Source organism: Macrotis lagotis, chromosome 4 (assembly GCF_037893015.1).
Source record: "Macrotis lagotis isolate mMagLag1 chromosome 4, bilby.v1.9.chrom.fasta, whole genome shotgun sequence".
In the NCBI taxonomy this organism is placed as follows: domain Eukaryota; kingdom Metazoa; phylum Chordata; class Mammalia; order Peramelemorphia; family Peramelidae; genus Macrotis; species Macrotis lagotis.
In genome coordinates, this window is record NC_133661.1 from 258,886,152 (window position 1) to 258,902,264 (window position 16,113).

General features: G+C 39.0%; 1 protein-coding gene across 2 annotated transcripts; it reads right to left on the bottom strand.

Annotated features, from left to right (window-relative positions):
• Window positions 1-223: 223 nt before the first annotated feature.
• Window positions 224-4,784, bottom strand: OTX2 (orthodenticle homeobox 2). 2 transcript variants are annotated; one of them, XM_074232076.1, is made up of 3 exons: window positions 4,688-4,784; window positions 3,304-3,455; window positions 224-844 (listed from the first exon to the last, which is right to left on the bottom strand). In XM_074232076.1, the coding sequence occupies exons 1-3, from the start codon at window positions 4,782-4,784 to the stop codon at window positions 224-226; spliced, it is 870 nt and encodes a 289-aa protein (XP_074088177.1). The 2 variants fall into 2 exon arrangements, with proteins under 2 accessions (XP_074088177.1, XP_074088176.1); XM_074232075.1 differs by having other exon boundaries at window positions 3,304-3,470; window positions 4,679-4,784.
• Between the last annotated feature and the right edge of the window lie 11,329 nt (window positions 4,785-16,113).

A 16,113-nucleotide genomic window follows, 5' to 3' on the forward strand; every position in this document is an offset into this window, starting at 1 on the left:
CTTGTCCATTTCTGGTTGCCAGTAGATTTGCCCCTTTAAGGCCCTTCTTTCATTTTCCCTCCTATTTCTTCCCAGAGTTTCCATCAGAAGATGAAGAATATGCTCTTGCCTAACTGTCTTTGTTTAACCAAAATCTGGCTAAAACTGGAATGTTCAGCCCATTATGTTCAAAATAAAAAAAAATCACCAGAAACAAAAGGGGAAGGGTGCATTCTACAGGTCTTCACAAAACCTGGAATTTCCACGAGGATGTCTGATCTTTATAATCCAAGCAGTCAGCATTGAAGTTTAGCTTCCAGGAGGCAGTTTGGTCCTTATAATCCAAGCAATCAGTGGTTGAGTTAAAACCCAGGCTTGAAGCTCCATAGCCCTGGGTGGTGAGAGAAGCTGTGGATTGATTGAGATGGCTGGTGACTGCATTAGTACCCATAGGGCTGAGTGTGGCCCCTGGTCCAGGAAGCTGGTGATGCATAGGGGTCAAATAAGATCCACAGTCCATGCCCCCAAAATAGGAGGTTGAGCCAGCATATCCTTGACTATAACCTGAGGCCTGGGTGTAGGTCATGGGATAGGATCTCTGCATGCAGGAAGAGGAGGTGGAAAGGGGATCTGACAGTGGGGAGATGGAAGCTGGACTCCAGATGGACACAGGGGCACTGCTGCTGGAAATGGCTGGGACTGAGGTGCTAGAGGGGGGAGTGAACTGGCCACTGGTTCCACTCTCTGAGCTCACTTCTCTGACTGGAGAGCTCTTCTTTTTGGCAGGTCGAACTTTGTTTTGACCACCATTCTGTTGTTGCTGTTGTTGTTGGCGGCACTTGGCTCTTCGATTTTTAAACCATACCTTGAGTAGGAAGGAAAAAAAAGAGAAAGATAGGGGAAAGAACCCTTTTCAGAAGTTTTCCATAACTTCCAGCAAAAGGATGAGGTGACCTAGGCCAAAACCTACCCTTATAATTAAGGTCAGAAAACAGGCTCTCTTTGTCAGTCTCTAGATACCAAGACTGGGAAGTAAGTAGGATTTGAATATTACCAGTTATTCATACAACAAGAAAATTCATTGGCCTGTATACCCCCATCTATAAATATGTTCTTTGGTCCCTAAGTACTAGAATTCATTTCTACTTCCTGGATGGGGCATGTAGAGACAGCTGAAACTTTTAAGAGAATTATGAAAAAAATTACGTGGCTGGAGATTGTCCTTAATACATAGTCATATTGTATTTCTGATCATATTGAGAGAGTTATGAAAAAATTATGTGGCTGAGATTGTCCTTAATATATAGTTCATATTGTATTTCAGATCATATTGAAACAAATGCCAAACAGCAACATTCTATATTCCCATGTGGATAATAACCCACCTTGACATTTATATCAAATATTTATTTTATATTTGAATGCAAACACAAGACTAGGTCCTGAAGAAGAAATAAAAGAATGGGTCTTGTGGGCAGGGGGTGGGGTGCCATCTAATATATAGACTCTTAGAATTATAGTGGCAGAAGAACATCTATTGCAAAGTCTGGGTCTTTAGCTTTACTCCTTTAGTAATGCCTCCATCAAGTAGGAACTCAAAGTTATTGCCTGCTAAATATTCTTCTGCTTCTCCTTTTGGAGAAATGGTAAAATGAGGACTTGAATGATCTGAGTCAGCATAACTTTCAAGAGGGCCAAAGCAAGATTTCAGCATTTTGGACTTAAATTTGAGAAACCTGTTTTTGACAGCTCAGAAAAGGTATAGGCTTTTTCCAAAGTGAGATTTACACTGTCACATTTGGTGAGTTTCTTTGGTGAGTAAGGTGATAAGAAATTGTAGTTGTGCCAGGTTTTGAAATGACACAGACTAGTTAATTTTCTTCTTTTTGAACTGCTGAATTGAACATCCCTAAAATCTCATAGAAAGAAATATCCCTAAAGGCAGCACAAGACTATTTTAACCATAACAGTGTCCTAAAGTTCATTTTAAAGCCAGTGGGTAGAAAAATCCATTCCTATCCATTCATTTCCCTTAATAGCAATTTCAGAAGGGTCAGTCATACACAACCTCCCCTTTAATTAAATTTTAAAAGAAGGCTGCACTTTCTCTTATTTCTTTCCTTGACTCAGAACCTCAGTCTCAGGTTGGATCCTTTAGCAAAGCTTGCCCTGGTTGAAAGGGAATTCCAGATATGTGGGTATTATTTTCTAGACACTGTCTCCTCTGAAAAAGAGGAGAAAGAGTTTTTGGAATTTACTTCTTGCCCAAATGGGTGACATGCAATTGTCTAGAAACCTCTTAAGTTGTTAAAACTAGTTTTGGAAAAACAGGGTGGAGAGCTGGAGAAAAATAGGATTAGTATTTTTAAGGTGGTTTTGTTTCTATAGTCATCTTGAACCATTTCAAAGTGTAAATTCTGTAGCTTAGAGAGCCTTGGCTAATTCTGTGTCACAGAGAGGTGAAAACAAATTTCCAGTCAGCTTACTCTGTTGGGTTGATTTCTTATTTTCTGAAGACATTAGAATAAGTAAAAAAGTAAGGAATAGAGGTTGAGCAATTAGATAAGGAATGGAGATGGGGACAGGAAATGGATCTATGATTATTTCACTGATAGAGGTAACATCATAGGAGAGGAAATTTCTATTAATTAGTATAGGTTGACACCTTCTCTGGAACTTAAAGCCTTTGCAAATCACCCAGTATACTCAGAAATTAAGGGACTTGAAGGATTACACAGTTTGTATGTGGTTAGGGACAGGACTTATAGTCCTAGTCTTTCTACTCTGGGCCAATCCACTACTCAATATTGCTTCTCATTGTACACAATTAGATTGATTTCACAACAACAACAACAATAATAATAATTCATTTATATAAGTCTTCAAATAATGAACATCAGTGATTATGTATGCAAGCTTTGCTAACTGTCAAAGATTATGATTTCTCCTAACTCCAGATCTTTGCCCTATAGAAACATTAAATTCTCTGGGTCTTTGCTTTCAGTCTCTGCAAGTCTACTTCAATCATTGTACTTCAGAATCTTGGGAAAAGTGAACTTGTGGGAAGAGGACCCAAGGAAATAAAAGGTGGAAGAAAAGGGGATTAGAGCTGTTTCCTAGGTCAGAGAGTAGATGCAGAGGCCTATCTTTCTTCCTCAGTTTGTGGTCAAGGTCACTGGACAAAAGTATTGAGATAGTGTGTCCCTAAGGGATGCCTGAACAAAAGTTTGAGCAAGAATTGATGAAAGTTAATAAAATGCAAGAGTGTCCCTAGGCTGCATAAAATAGGTCTAAGATAGCAAATGGTACCAACACTTTTCCTACCTGTACTCTAGACTCAGGAAGGTTGATCTTTAATGCTACTTCTTCCCGCATGAAAATATCTGGGTATCGGGTCTTGGCAAACAATGCCTCCAGCACATCCAGCTGAGCACGGGTGAAGGTGGTCCTCTCCCGCCTCTGTTTTCTGGGGGTTGCTACAGGACAAGAAGTTCATGACAGCTTTCAGAAGAGCAGAGCAGCCTCCCAATTGCAAGCAGTAAGGGGGATGTACCCCCATTCACCCTTTCAACCAAACATTGCTTTCTAGCCAACATACCGCTGAAACCAGCAGCCCCTTCCTTTTCTCCCCATTGGCAGCAACTTTATTTGAGAGACTCCTGGTGCCACTGCCACTCCTCAGAGCCTGCCAGTCCCCATTGTTCTAGCTCCCTCCCTCCCCCCCTTTACAGATCCCATTAACCATCAGCATACATGTCATGCTTTTGCCTTATAAGAAGAGGCTGCCCATGCCCTGAAGATTTACTCTCTGAGAACCCATACTCAGGGAGAAAAAAAAGTCCCCATAAAATCCCCAGATAACCATTCAGAAGGATATAAAGCATCTTAAGATGGGCAGCCCCTGTCCCCAAGTGAAGATCCACTGGAGTTCTGAAAAGCTGACTTCCAGTTTCTGCCTGTTCACTTACCTAAAGCTTTATAGGCTCTCCCCATCCCAAACAGACTTTAATGATTTAAGCTTCAAAAGAATGAGCTTTGGTTGCATTTTAAATTAATTTTTTTAATTAAAAGGGGAAAAATCAACACATCCTTTTACAATTCTGAGAAAATGACCCTGCATAAAGGTCCATATATAGCTTGGAGTTGGATCAGCTCTGTTACTATTATATAGGAGGGATGGGAGAGTAAAGATGGAAGAAGGGAAAAGATATGTAAAATAGAGAAGCCACAGAAAGAAGAATCAAGGAGAGCAAAAAAAAAAGAAAACAAAACACGAAAACAAAGGAAGGTGATATTTTCCCTGGGTTTCAGAAGTCAGTGTACTTGGGGAAATTGTGGCTTACAGCCAGGCATCCCCAACCCAAAATTTAAGATTTTTTAATTGTTTATTATTCGAGCAGTACAATCCAGACAAAGTGAAACAGCTCTCTTTAAATTCTTGCAAGTCAACCTCCTCTCTCTTCTGGTCTCATCTTCCCCTCACCCCAGTTCCAGATAGTCCCTAGATAAGAAGAGAGGGTTGGGAGGGAACAGAGGAACTGAAAAATGTTCCCAGTCATTCAATGGAAAGTTCAGAAGTAGTTTGCTTCACCTCTTTCAGGAAGAGAAGCAAATTCAGAACACTAGGGATTTTTCCCCATTAGATCCCTTGTGTTTTTTTTTTTTTTACTGGTTGGAAGAAAGGGGTGGGGGTTGCAGCCATTCTTACCAGGATAGCCTACGGAAGGGTGAAGCAAGTCCATTCCAGAAGTGGTAAGACTCAGCCCATTTACTGCATAAGGTGGTTGCTTAAGATAAGACATCATGCTAAAGTTTGGATGAGAAAAGTTGGCCAAAATGGAGACCTGGCAGTAAGGTCTTGATTCCTCGGGAACTGTTGGATTCAGGGTCCCTGTTGGCTAGGCTTAAACCTGGTGTTTCTAAAAATGAAAACAAAACACAAATAATAATAATTTTTTAAAAGTCCTGGTTAACTGAGATGTCTAGTGCAGATCTTTTATCTCCAATGACAAGCTGGCGTGAGGTTCAGAGGTTAAAGGATCCTTTGGCTCTTAAAGTACTCCCAGGCCCCCAGCTGCCTTTGGGACCAGAGATGTTGGCCGGATAAACATGTCTTCCCCACCCCCACCTTCAACTAAAAAAAAGTTACACCCCAGAAAGTAATTACAATCTGCCTTACCCAAGGACAAAACCCCAGGCCTTCAAATGCACACATTGCATTCCTATCCCTGCATTTGCATAGGACTTCTTGGTTGGCTCTTGCTAATTGTCTCAAACAAAACTTGATTGGGGCCATTTGCAGAGACAAAGATCTTCTTGGTTAAATAAATAATGCTGATAACAAAGCCCAGTGGTGAGAAACAAAGAAACAATTCAAGAAACCTATCTCTCCAGGCCTGTTGCCATTCCACCAGCAGAGATTTTAATTATCCCAGCTTTTTATAGCTTTCAGCTGCTGAGAACCTAAAATGTTAGTTGTGTTAGGATCTGAAATACCAACTTGCTAATCGACAAACTTGAGAAAACTCCCCAACCACTATCATTCCACATCTTAAGTCATTTCCAGTAATCATTTTCACCTAATTGGTACACTAGGTAATTAGATTTGAGGTAAGATTTATTAGGTTTTCTGTGAAACTTGACTATATGTGTCTAAAGAGCTAAAGCTAAACAAGCAAATTTTTAACTTCCAATCAAAACTCATCAAATAGTAAAACTTTCTGCAAAATTTTCCTGCAAACTTGCAGACTCAATGCCAACTGATGAAATGCTGTTGTCATATAAGGATAAAAAGCTACCTTCATTTGAGATTTTATTCATGTTTAGCCATATTTATGCCCATTGGTCCTGCTTTGTACCATCAGTGACATCCAGTTTCCATGTTGAATTTGAAATGTGGAGGCTGCATTTTGCAGAATGCAAGTATTAGGACATTGGGCTCCAAAACAAGCCTGGACAATTTCCTGTTTCATTTGGCTGGGTGCCCCCCCTCCACACCCCTCAAACTTATTTAGGGTTTTCTTTTCTTTTTTTTAAATAAAGGAAAGAAAATGATCCAAGTTTGCCAAACCAAAAGAATGACTCTTCATTCTGAAAGTCTCCAACAATTCTCAGAGGATAAGGAGACAAGGAAAGAGAAGGGAAGAAAGGAAGGAAAAGAAGGAATGTTATTTACTTTCTCCCCCTGCCCCAGTTCAGGTTTCCAAAGAGGGATGGTTAACCCATGGTGACAGCTTCAAAATCTGGCATTTATTACATGAATTGTGCCACCCATTCTGTAAGGACCTCATTACTTTACAACTTTGGTGAAGCAAGAGATTTCTTCAAAATGGCGGACACAAGCTGGAGACAACTCCTTTCTCACTTTTAGAACTACCAAAATGACCTATCCTAAGGACTACAGAAGATAATTTGCTCAGAACATCATTTGGGCAGTCTCATAGATGAGTGTTTAAGGAGTTTGGAAAATTGTAGATTTTGTTTATTTAAATTAATAACAAAGATATGCTAAATAACTTTTCCCAACTTGCACAGTGACATAGTATTCCATCTTATCCTTAGCAGAGGAAAAAGAGAGAAACTTTTCTTATTCTCCACGGTTTAATAAATAAAACAACAAAGACTGCATTTTCTGATAATTTCTTTTTCTTTTTTGGTCTGTTTCATTAATGCAGGGAGTGAATTCACTTTTCTTTTTAAAGAATTTCTTAAAATTTGCACATTTTAGTAGTTTTAAAATTAAAAATAGTAATCATCTTTTAAAATTCTCAGAGAGGTCAGATGAAATAAAATAGTACCATAGTATTAACATAAGATATATGGAAGTGTCAAGGAAGGGGAAAGTAGCTTGTAACTACACTCTCAGATATGACTAAAAATATCTTATGTCTTACATTAACTTAATATATCCCTTCATCAAAATGAATAGTAATAATAACTCATTATTTAAAAAGACTAAACTTTCTTAGTTAATCTAAAATTCCTAATTGCTTGTGTTTAACATTCTCAGGAAAAAAAAAAACCTGTTTTCTCATATTCACTTTCTCTGCTTAAAAGAAAAATCCTAATCAACTACAGGTACGTATTAAGCGTCACCCCAAAGAACAGTTTTGTCTCAAAAAGCTGTATTTCTGAGTTTACACCTCCATGATCTAACTTAAAAAATAAATAATTTTAAGATTCTTCCCTTGAAGATACTACTCTAACCTTCCCCTTTAAGGGGAGTCCTTAAAGGGAGGAGAATATCTTTAAAAAAAATAAGCCCCAATATGACTTGCGTGACAATGCCTTTTTAGAAAAATAAATAATATATTCAGGAAGAAAACCCACTCACTGAATGGTCAAAAAAGAGATCCTAGTCTGCCTCTTGTAAATTACGATAAAGTTCGCTTTGTGTCCTACCTGCCCAGTAGCCCAGCCGGTGGAGCGAACTTGCTGAACTGACCCTGGTCCTGGCCGAATGACAGGCTTATATCCCACGGCCAATTCGCGCAATCTGTCGCCCCCTCCCCCTTTTCCTTTCCAAGGACCCTATCTAACAGTTGCTCTGTCCTCGCTCAATAATAATTATCCCGTCCAAGAATTAATTATAATAAATGTTTTCTTGATAAACTAACGAGATAATCCGAGGGGCACACGTTCCCTAATTACAGGACGCCATCCCCAGCTCGGCTGATCATTTGTGCTGATTAATTTTCTGCATGATGGAAATGAAACAAAACCTATATAGACTAGCATGCTGTTTGTTAGAAGGAGAAAGAAAAAGCAGACAAACCCGCTTCTTTGCCTTTCTCCTTTTAACTGCAGGCAAAGTTTCAGGCCTTGGGGAATCAACTAACATTTTTTCTCTTGAAAGAGAAAAAACTGAACTTGGTATTTTTACTTGACTATTTATTATTTGTGAAAGAAAAAATAATCATTTGAGCAAGACTTTTCCTTTTGATTTGGGGGGGAGGACGGCGGTTAGGAATCGGCAGGAGTCTTTTTCTACTCTGAAGATATTGAAGTGAGGATGCAAAACTTTTGGATTTTCTTAAAGTTGTTGGAGCTTGAAGTACACTTGGAAAAAATTTAAACGGAAAAACTAAGGGATGGATTTTCTCCACCTTGTCTTTTAAAAAATAAACCTAGAATTTCTGATTCCTTTTTTTTAAAGAAAGCTGACTCTCTCAATCCCTCCCCCACTTCCCTTCCCCCCTCCACTCCTTTACTTAAGTATAAAAACAATAGCTATATCAACATGACTGACAGGAAGAAAAGATTTTTTTCTTAAATTATGTTTTAAAGAGTGATATACAATAGATTTTGTTAAGTTTTTAAAAATAGTACAAAACATATTAACATTTATTTGTGTCAGAAAGTTTTTTTAGGCCACTTCATCTTGAAACTGCTGTGCAGAATTTACATGGGTGTTCGATTATTTCCCAGAACAAGTCTATAAGCGTCAGTTTCGACTGATTGAGTAATAAATCCCCAGGGGCTCGGGCTCAAAAAATTTTCAAAATCCAGTGATTCCGAGGTGTGCAATACCGGCGAGACTGCCTTTCTGGAATCTAGGGTAGCTTTCCTACAATGTGGCAGCCCAGTTTCCCCATCTCAAATAAAGGATGAACTAAGTAAGCCAGCAATACAAGCCAATGGCTCTTTCCACCAGTTTGAAATCGCGGACTACGGACTTCGACGGGAGAAAACTAGGCACTTAATTTACTCCACCCAAGGTATTCTGAGAAGGCAATCTGTTCGAGGCTTTTCCTAGTCTTTGTTACAACCCCAAGCTTTCCCGGTTCAAATTCATGTTTGCAAAATTACTTTCCTAAGCGCAGTCTATTGATTAAAGTCTTGGGCAGCAATCTGTTTGTCAATATCTTGGAGGTGAAGGATTTAATTCCACTCATCATCCCCCAGTAAAAGGGGGGGCTAGGAAAACTGGGAACAGGCCAAAACTTAGTGTGGGGGGAGGAATCCAATCTCCATGTCAAATTAAAATCCCGTCGTTTGCATCTTTGGGAGAGTTTCAAAACATAAAGAGGAAAAAAAGAGAAGAAAAGAGAAGGGAAGGGAAAGGAAGTAAAAGAAGGAAAGGGGAGGGAAGGGAGGGAAAAGAAAGGGAAGGGAAGGAAAGGGAAGGGAAGGTACAAGGGAAAGAAAGGGAAAGAGAAAAGAAGACAAGAGAAGAGAAATACGAAAGAGAGAAATACAGAAAGACAAAGAAAGAAAGAGAAAGGGGGTGGTAAATGCTTTCCCCGCCTCCTCATTTATCTGCTTTGGTCTCTTTTCATGTTCATTAGGGAGGAGGAAAGGATTCTAGGTTTCGGGGCAAGGAAGAAGCTAGGAAGTCTGGGGTGTCCAAGGAATTGACTCATAGGGTTCGTTTTACCCCCACCTTCAACCCTTTTCGCGTTTTCATTTTGACTCCGAAAGCATCATTGGGTTTAATTTTCAAAATTCCAATCGTTTTGCTGAGCAGAAGGCAGATCTTAACGATTTTAAAAATTGTTTTTAAAAACTAGCTTTCCAGCTCCACCTTTCCATCCGCTCAACTATTTCAAAGAACCAAAGCAGCTGGCCATCCGATGATCGAGGATCATTCTACATCACCCAAGCCCGCGCGATCTACTTAAGTAAACTATATTAATCCTCGAATATTTATGGCGCCCTACAGTCACACACATACATACATGAACACAAACATATAGACAGACAGACGTACAGACGTACAGACACACACAGACAAACTGTGGGCCTCTCAGGAGAAGAACGCTATTCCGGTACCGATAGTCAGTTAAAACCAACTGGTTGAGGTACTTACCTTACAGTCGCATTGGAGGTTAGAAAAAAAAAGACCAAAATATCCTCTCAAATTCCAATAAACACCTTTCCTAAAAGAAATCAAGAGCAGTAAGTTAGATATCTTGCATTCTTCACCTTCTCATAAGAAGTCGAGCAAAAACAAAAAACAAAAAGAATCAAACAAAAACAAAAAAGGTTAAAAAAAAGAATAAAAAGAAAGAAAAAGACTACCCCACTCTACAGTTCCTTAACCAGCGTGGGTTACGTACAAAGTAGGTTTTGTAGGGTATGGTCTAATGATTTTTATTTTTAATAATAGTGGAGACTTAGTTGGAGCTGAGGTCCGTTCCTCTCTCAGGGAGATTTGCTGAGAAAGCGCCTCTCTGGCAACTTTTTGACGCAAACTCTCCAACCAATGGCAGGGAGAGAATGATTGACACATCTAAGCCAGAGGGAAAATAATAAAAACACACAACAGGGGGAGGAAAACAGGCCACTGCTGCACCAGGGGGACGACGAGGCAACAAATAACAGCTCCCAAAATTACATAGAATATACATAAAAGAAACTATACTAGATTTAAAATATACATTATGGGCCAGAGCATATGAACTAATTGTACAATTAAAATGATGGACAGCAGAGATCGTGTTACCTTTTTCTCCCCTTTCTTCCTCCTTTTCTCTCTCCCTTTGCTAGGGAAGAGGAAACAAATGAAATCTAAGATTGGAGCACAAAAATATTTAAGTAAACATTTGGAAGGGGAGAAAAGAGGAGGTTGGTAAATATGGGCAATGCCCAGCCAAAGCTGCCAAGAAGTGTTTGGATCACACGTAAAAAGCATGTCAAAAACAAGAATTTGCAGTATCAAACAGGGTGAGATTAAGCTGAGGGAAGAAAAAGGGTGGAGAAGGGACGCTAAGAAGGGAGGCAACATAGAAAGGGAGAGGGAGTAGAGGCAAAGGGAAAAGAGGAAAAAGGAGAAGGGGAGAAAGAGAGAAAAAAGGAAGGGAGAGATAAAGACGGAGAACGCTATTGAGACAAAAAATTAGAAGACCAAATTGCAAACTGCTAAAAACTAAGAACCTAGCAGCTAGGTCCTATCTCAAAGCTTACGGCTTTACCAGGTCATCTTCTGGAAGCCTCAATCAAGTAACCTTAACTATAAAGAAGCTGATTTATAAAATGATCTCTCTAGTTGTGCCGTTTCTAGCCCAAGGGACTGATACAAAGATAAGAAGTTTAGAATTCAACTAACAGGCAGATTTGAAAAGATACCTCATAATGTAATTTTGGGATGGAGGATTCCTATAAAATCTACAGAATGAGAGGTTAAAAAAAACAAAGTTATCCCCCCAACATCTTTAAACCAATCAAGTAAAGTTATTAAAGGATAAAAAAATTAAAGTTGAATCGCGATGTGACTACCAAGAGAGAGCTGCAAAAAGGCTTGAAGCAAAATGAGGAGGCAAAGCCCAGGGAAATCAGAGTGAAGTCAGAAGGAGAATTTGAATGGGAAGGGAAAAAGGTACAGCCCGCAGGTGTTAACCTTTTCGCCTTAGACAGTGGACAGGGGAATAACAAATTTAAAGCAGATCTGAGTTTTGGTAAAAAGCAGAAACAAATTGACCTGGGAGGCGGGGTGAAGGAGGGCTGGAAGACGAAAGGGTGGGAGTGGGGTGGGGTAATCATAGAAAAACTACGGACCCGCACCCCAGGAAAAAAAATTAAATCTCTTTACCACCAGCTCAACAATTCCCTCCCCCTCCCCCCACAAGCCGACCCAAATAAAACCCTCAATGGTTTTAATTTGGGGACCTATGTTAATGAAGTTGGTAATTAATTCGTCTCTTTGTTGCTAGTTCTTATACTGTATGTGTAATCAAATGTGGTTGTCCTTGGGATTTACAGCAATTAATGAATTATGTGAATTCGTGAGAGTCAGAAAGCAATCTGCAGCCGGGCTTTCAGCAGTTGGCTTTGCTTGCTTCCCTGGGGCAGAGCTTTCTGCCTCCTTTCTGAATCCCTCCATCTTCCAGGCTGGAGAAGGATAGCAGAGATTGACTTCAGTTTTGACTGTTGTGCTGACTGAGAAGCTCCAGCTCTGGTCGGTCTGCAAAGGTGATGTTTCCTAATCCCAACCCTAAACTCTCACTGTCCCTAGTTTCTACTGGGAGAGAGAGGAGGAATTGTCTATCAGAAGTTCCAACTCACTGAGAGACAGGACGTGTGTGTGTGTGTGTGTGTGTGTGTGTGTGTGTGTGTGTGTGTGTGTGTGTGTGTGTGTAGGGTGGGAGGGAGGAGAGAAGAGGAGGAGCGCAGTCCTCTTTCCTTCTCTGTTTCCTTCTCTCTTTCCCTCCACCCCCATTCATCCATTGAATCTTATGCAGCCAGTTACCGTTTCTGACACCATCCTTGCTCAGAGATAAATACACACGCATCACTGCTATAGACTATAATGTATTCGTATATCTCCATAGGAAAAAAAAAACCCTATGATGACAAAAAATAGCAAACACACCGAGTTCCAATTTTAACATCACTACTCCTGACACTCCCTCTTCTTTTCCATTTTTCCTCCCGTATTGCCACCAAAAACTAACATTTAACTAGCTTGAAAAAAATCGCAAAGACAACGTTTTTTTCTTCACAGGGTATTCTGAGGAACATGATGTTTTAGGGATTAAATGCCAGAAAGATGAAATGTAAAGTATGGAGAAGGAGAGATGGGTAGTGTTGAAGGCCTTGGAAAAAGTTGTGTGGAGACTCTTTCCTAGGGAAACGCTAGTTCCTAAGAAATACGTTGAATTCTTTAATGCGAAAGGTAGTTAGTTCTACGCTGAGAAAAAGCGCAAAGCCTCATTTAAAGTGGTGGGTGGATGGTTACCTAGAAAATTTTAGTTTGGGCTCTACTAGGGGAGCTTGGAAGGCAGTGAAGCGTGTGAGCTCCTTTCCACATAGGGGAACTGAAAGAGACAGCTTCTAACCCCAGCTTTTCCCTCCAGTCCAATAACTTTGGGATAATCGTGGGGGCCAGTAACCCAGACACAGAAATGGACAGTGTTACTTAAATAAACAAGGGTCTCTTTAAAATTCTCATCCACTTCAGCTATCTAAAGTCAGATTGTGATGATTTTGTCACGGTTTGGTAAATTTACCCCTTTAAGAGGCTTTCATAAATCCCACAACACACCTTCAGCCAGATTTGAATATAGATTTAGGTTTTAAAAACCCAGAAGCTGGAAACACCTCTTCATCAAAGAGAATTTCCCTTTAGCTTAGCAATATGCTGGGGGTGAAGCAAAGATTGAATCTGAGAGAGGAGAGAGAAGAGAAGGGAGAGAGGAGACAGGAAAGAGAGAGAGAGAGGAGAGAGAGAAGAGAGAAGAGAGAAGAGAGAGAGAGAGAGAGAGAGAGAGAGAGAGAGAGAGAGAGAGAGAGAGAGAGAGAGAACAAAAAAAGGGGGACTTTTCTGTTTCTTTCTGGAGGAATTCTGCACAGACTTTGCAGCCTTTGGTAACAGACCAGCTTTCTCCTGGGTGTCTTAATGGAAAAGTTGCTAAATTGCTCTTCACCTGTAAGAACATGCTCTTTACTTACCAGTCTCTTCTTGTCAATTTGGAAATTTCAGAGCAGCTTTGTCACAGGTACAGTCCCAGCAAACCCCAGTCTAGTCCGGGACAAAGCGACTGGTCTCTTGGTGGGTGGATGGTCTGTTGAACTGAAAGCCTTAGACCTTTTTGTAGGGGGAAAAAGATCTCCTTGGATGAAAAAAATCTAACTCCAGATTTTCAGTAAGTCATTGAGCTTCCAATGTAATTTCTATTCATTCAATTTTTCTGTGTCTTTGAGTAAATTTTCCATGAATTTTTGATTTCTGGTATTTAGTGGGTTGTTTGAACCAATATGCCAACGGTTTAAAATTGATATGTTTGGATGATTATTTTATATATGCTAATTAAATCGTATATTTAGAAGGTTAAAGATAAGAAAATAAATAAACCTGAATCAAATTTTTTTTTTGTGACGTTTGCATCTAGCTTTCGGAATATGACCGATATTCTGAAATCTCTGCATGGCGCTCGTTTAACTTTCCCTACCCCCATTCCCACTCCCACGGGTTTGCTACTTTAAAATATTCCAAACCTTCCGTCAAGTTTATCAACTGCGAGGGAGGGGGTGGGGGAGATCTCTGAGCTCTTTCAGACTAATTAAAAACCCAAGAACAAACCACATTTTCGACTCAGCAACAGACGGGGGTGTGTATGGTCGGGATGGTGAGGAAAGGAGTTAGATACCCCCTCCCAAAGCTTACTCCTGGAATATTAAAATGAATTTCAAAACTTTTCAGTGATTAGATGGAGAGGAAGGGAACTTTATTGATTTAAAAAAAAAACAAACCCAATAATCCTGTGGCAGTTTTAAAATTCACTTTCCTCTCCAATTTTTGCATTTGTTCGGTGTAAACTGTTGAAATCAACTTTCCTTACCTTTTTACTGGGGATTAGATCGGATATGTAAGAAAATGCTTTTTGAAAACATTTGAAAACATAACTGGCATCAGCACTTAGTAATTTAGCATCGTAGTTCATCCCCAATAATGCTATTCTCTCAGTTAAAAGAGGAAAGGAAAATTTATAACTAGATTAGGAGACAGGCAGGTTTGAACTGTCTACTATGAAATAAATCTCAAAGGCATAAGAGAAAAGGAAAAAAAGACAGTGAAGTTCCGGAATGAAATGCATTAAGATAGTGTGACAAGTGAGAAATGTGGGTGTGTGAAGTTTTTTTTTCCCTTCAAAATAATTATAAAACAGGAGTGACAATAGGAATGTGAGCACCAAGTGTGTAGTAACCAACACAAGAAAGGGAAGGGGGGAAAAGAAGAGAGAAGGAGGGAGGGACAGAGGGAGGGAGGGAGAGAGAGGAGAGAGAGAGAGAGAGAGAGAGAGAGAGAGAGAGAGAGAGAGAGAGAGAGAGAGAGGATGCATGTTAGGTTTTATGGAGTAAAAGTATGTTGAAGTGGGTAGGAATTGGATCGAGATAAGAATAAACAGAAGGGAGTTAGTTGCCAGTTAATATAATTTTCATCCTAAAGTTTCCTTGAAGGACAGTTTTACTGTGCCTATCAGTCTCTAATTTACACTGACATAAAACAATGATTACAGTCAAATATCTTGACTGTTTTCAAACTTCGTATTCAATTGAGAGAAAAAGACCCAGCAATGTTTTTTGTAAGTGAGGAAGAGAAGAAAAGAAAACCACAGTGAAGCTTGAAACTAGTTTGGATAAATCTCTAATCTTTTATTTGTCACCTTTTATAAGCTTTATTTCCCATATATGAAAAGCTTCTTTTATTTAGTCACGAAAGACTTTTCTTTTGGATTTTTAATTAGAGTCCATCAATTGTAGCCATATTTAAGAATCAATATAAAGTAATCCTTCAAGATGGGATAAGGTTTTAATCGAAAATCTCCTTTCCCACTCTTTAGTTGATCATCTTTAGTGGTTAGTTGATTAAAAAATGTTCCGGGCTTTGGCAGTAACAACAACAACAACAGCAATACTAATGACCTAAACTTGAAAAAAGATTATTTTTGTAAGAGCCCAAATGTTTCAAAAAGGAAAAAAACCCAAATCTGATTTTGGACTTTTTTCCTTCCAATTTGGATTTTTGACTTGATTTTTTTTTTACATTAGTAGCTAGGTTGCCCCTAATGTTTAAATAGAGTTAGTGAAGATAGAGAAAATTTTTATTTGACATTATGTTGTATTTAAAGAAAAATAATTTTAAAAATTAACAAAGACTAAAACTAGTTGCTCACAGGAAGTCTTCTTACCATAAGCATTTTTTTGTGTGTGGTATGCCCAAGATTAGGAAATGATCTCTATATATTTTTGCTTTCTTGTTAATGTCCAAATTCAACCTATTCCTTTTCTCTAACTATATACTTTAGCCAAGTTTTACTATTTGTAAATCAACAGTCACATGTTTCAGTTTTTACATCATAAATATGACTTTGCTCATCATAAAAGATAAAAATTTTGAAAAATTCCATCATCTTTATTACTTTGTGATAAGAAAAAAAGAAAGACTAAGAAGAAAGGAAAAAAGAAAACTAATTGTAGATGCAGAGGCTGAATACTTTAACTTTTTAGTGTTTAGACTGTTGTTTGTTCAAAAAGCTGCACATTATCTAAAGGTATATTTTTAATCAGTACCAGTCTTGGGTTTAATGTCTGCAACCATTTGTAAGCTAGAATGAGTAAAAAGTTACAGACGAAATTGTAGATAGAGCTAGCTATAGTTGGCTTCATCATTATTTTATATCTGATAAGTGTGTT

Coding starts and splice junctions, on each gene's coding strand:
- OTX2 (XM_074232075.1), bottom strand. CDS start 4,784: ATGATGTCTTATCTTAAGCAACCACCTTATGCAGTAAATGGGCTGAGT. Junction 3,471..4,678: donor AGGCTATCCTGGTAAGAATG/GCTGCAACCCCC, acceptor AGCTGTCATGAA/CTTCTTGTCCTGTAGCAACC. Junction 845..3,303: donor TTCCTGAGTCTAGAGTACAG/GTAGGAAAAGTG, acceptor TTCCTACTCAAG/GTATGGTTTAAAAATCGAAG.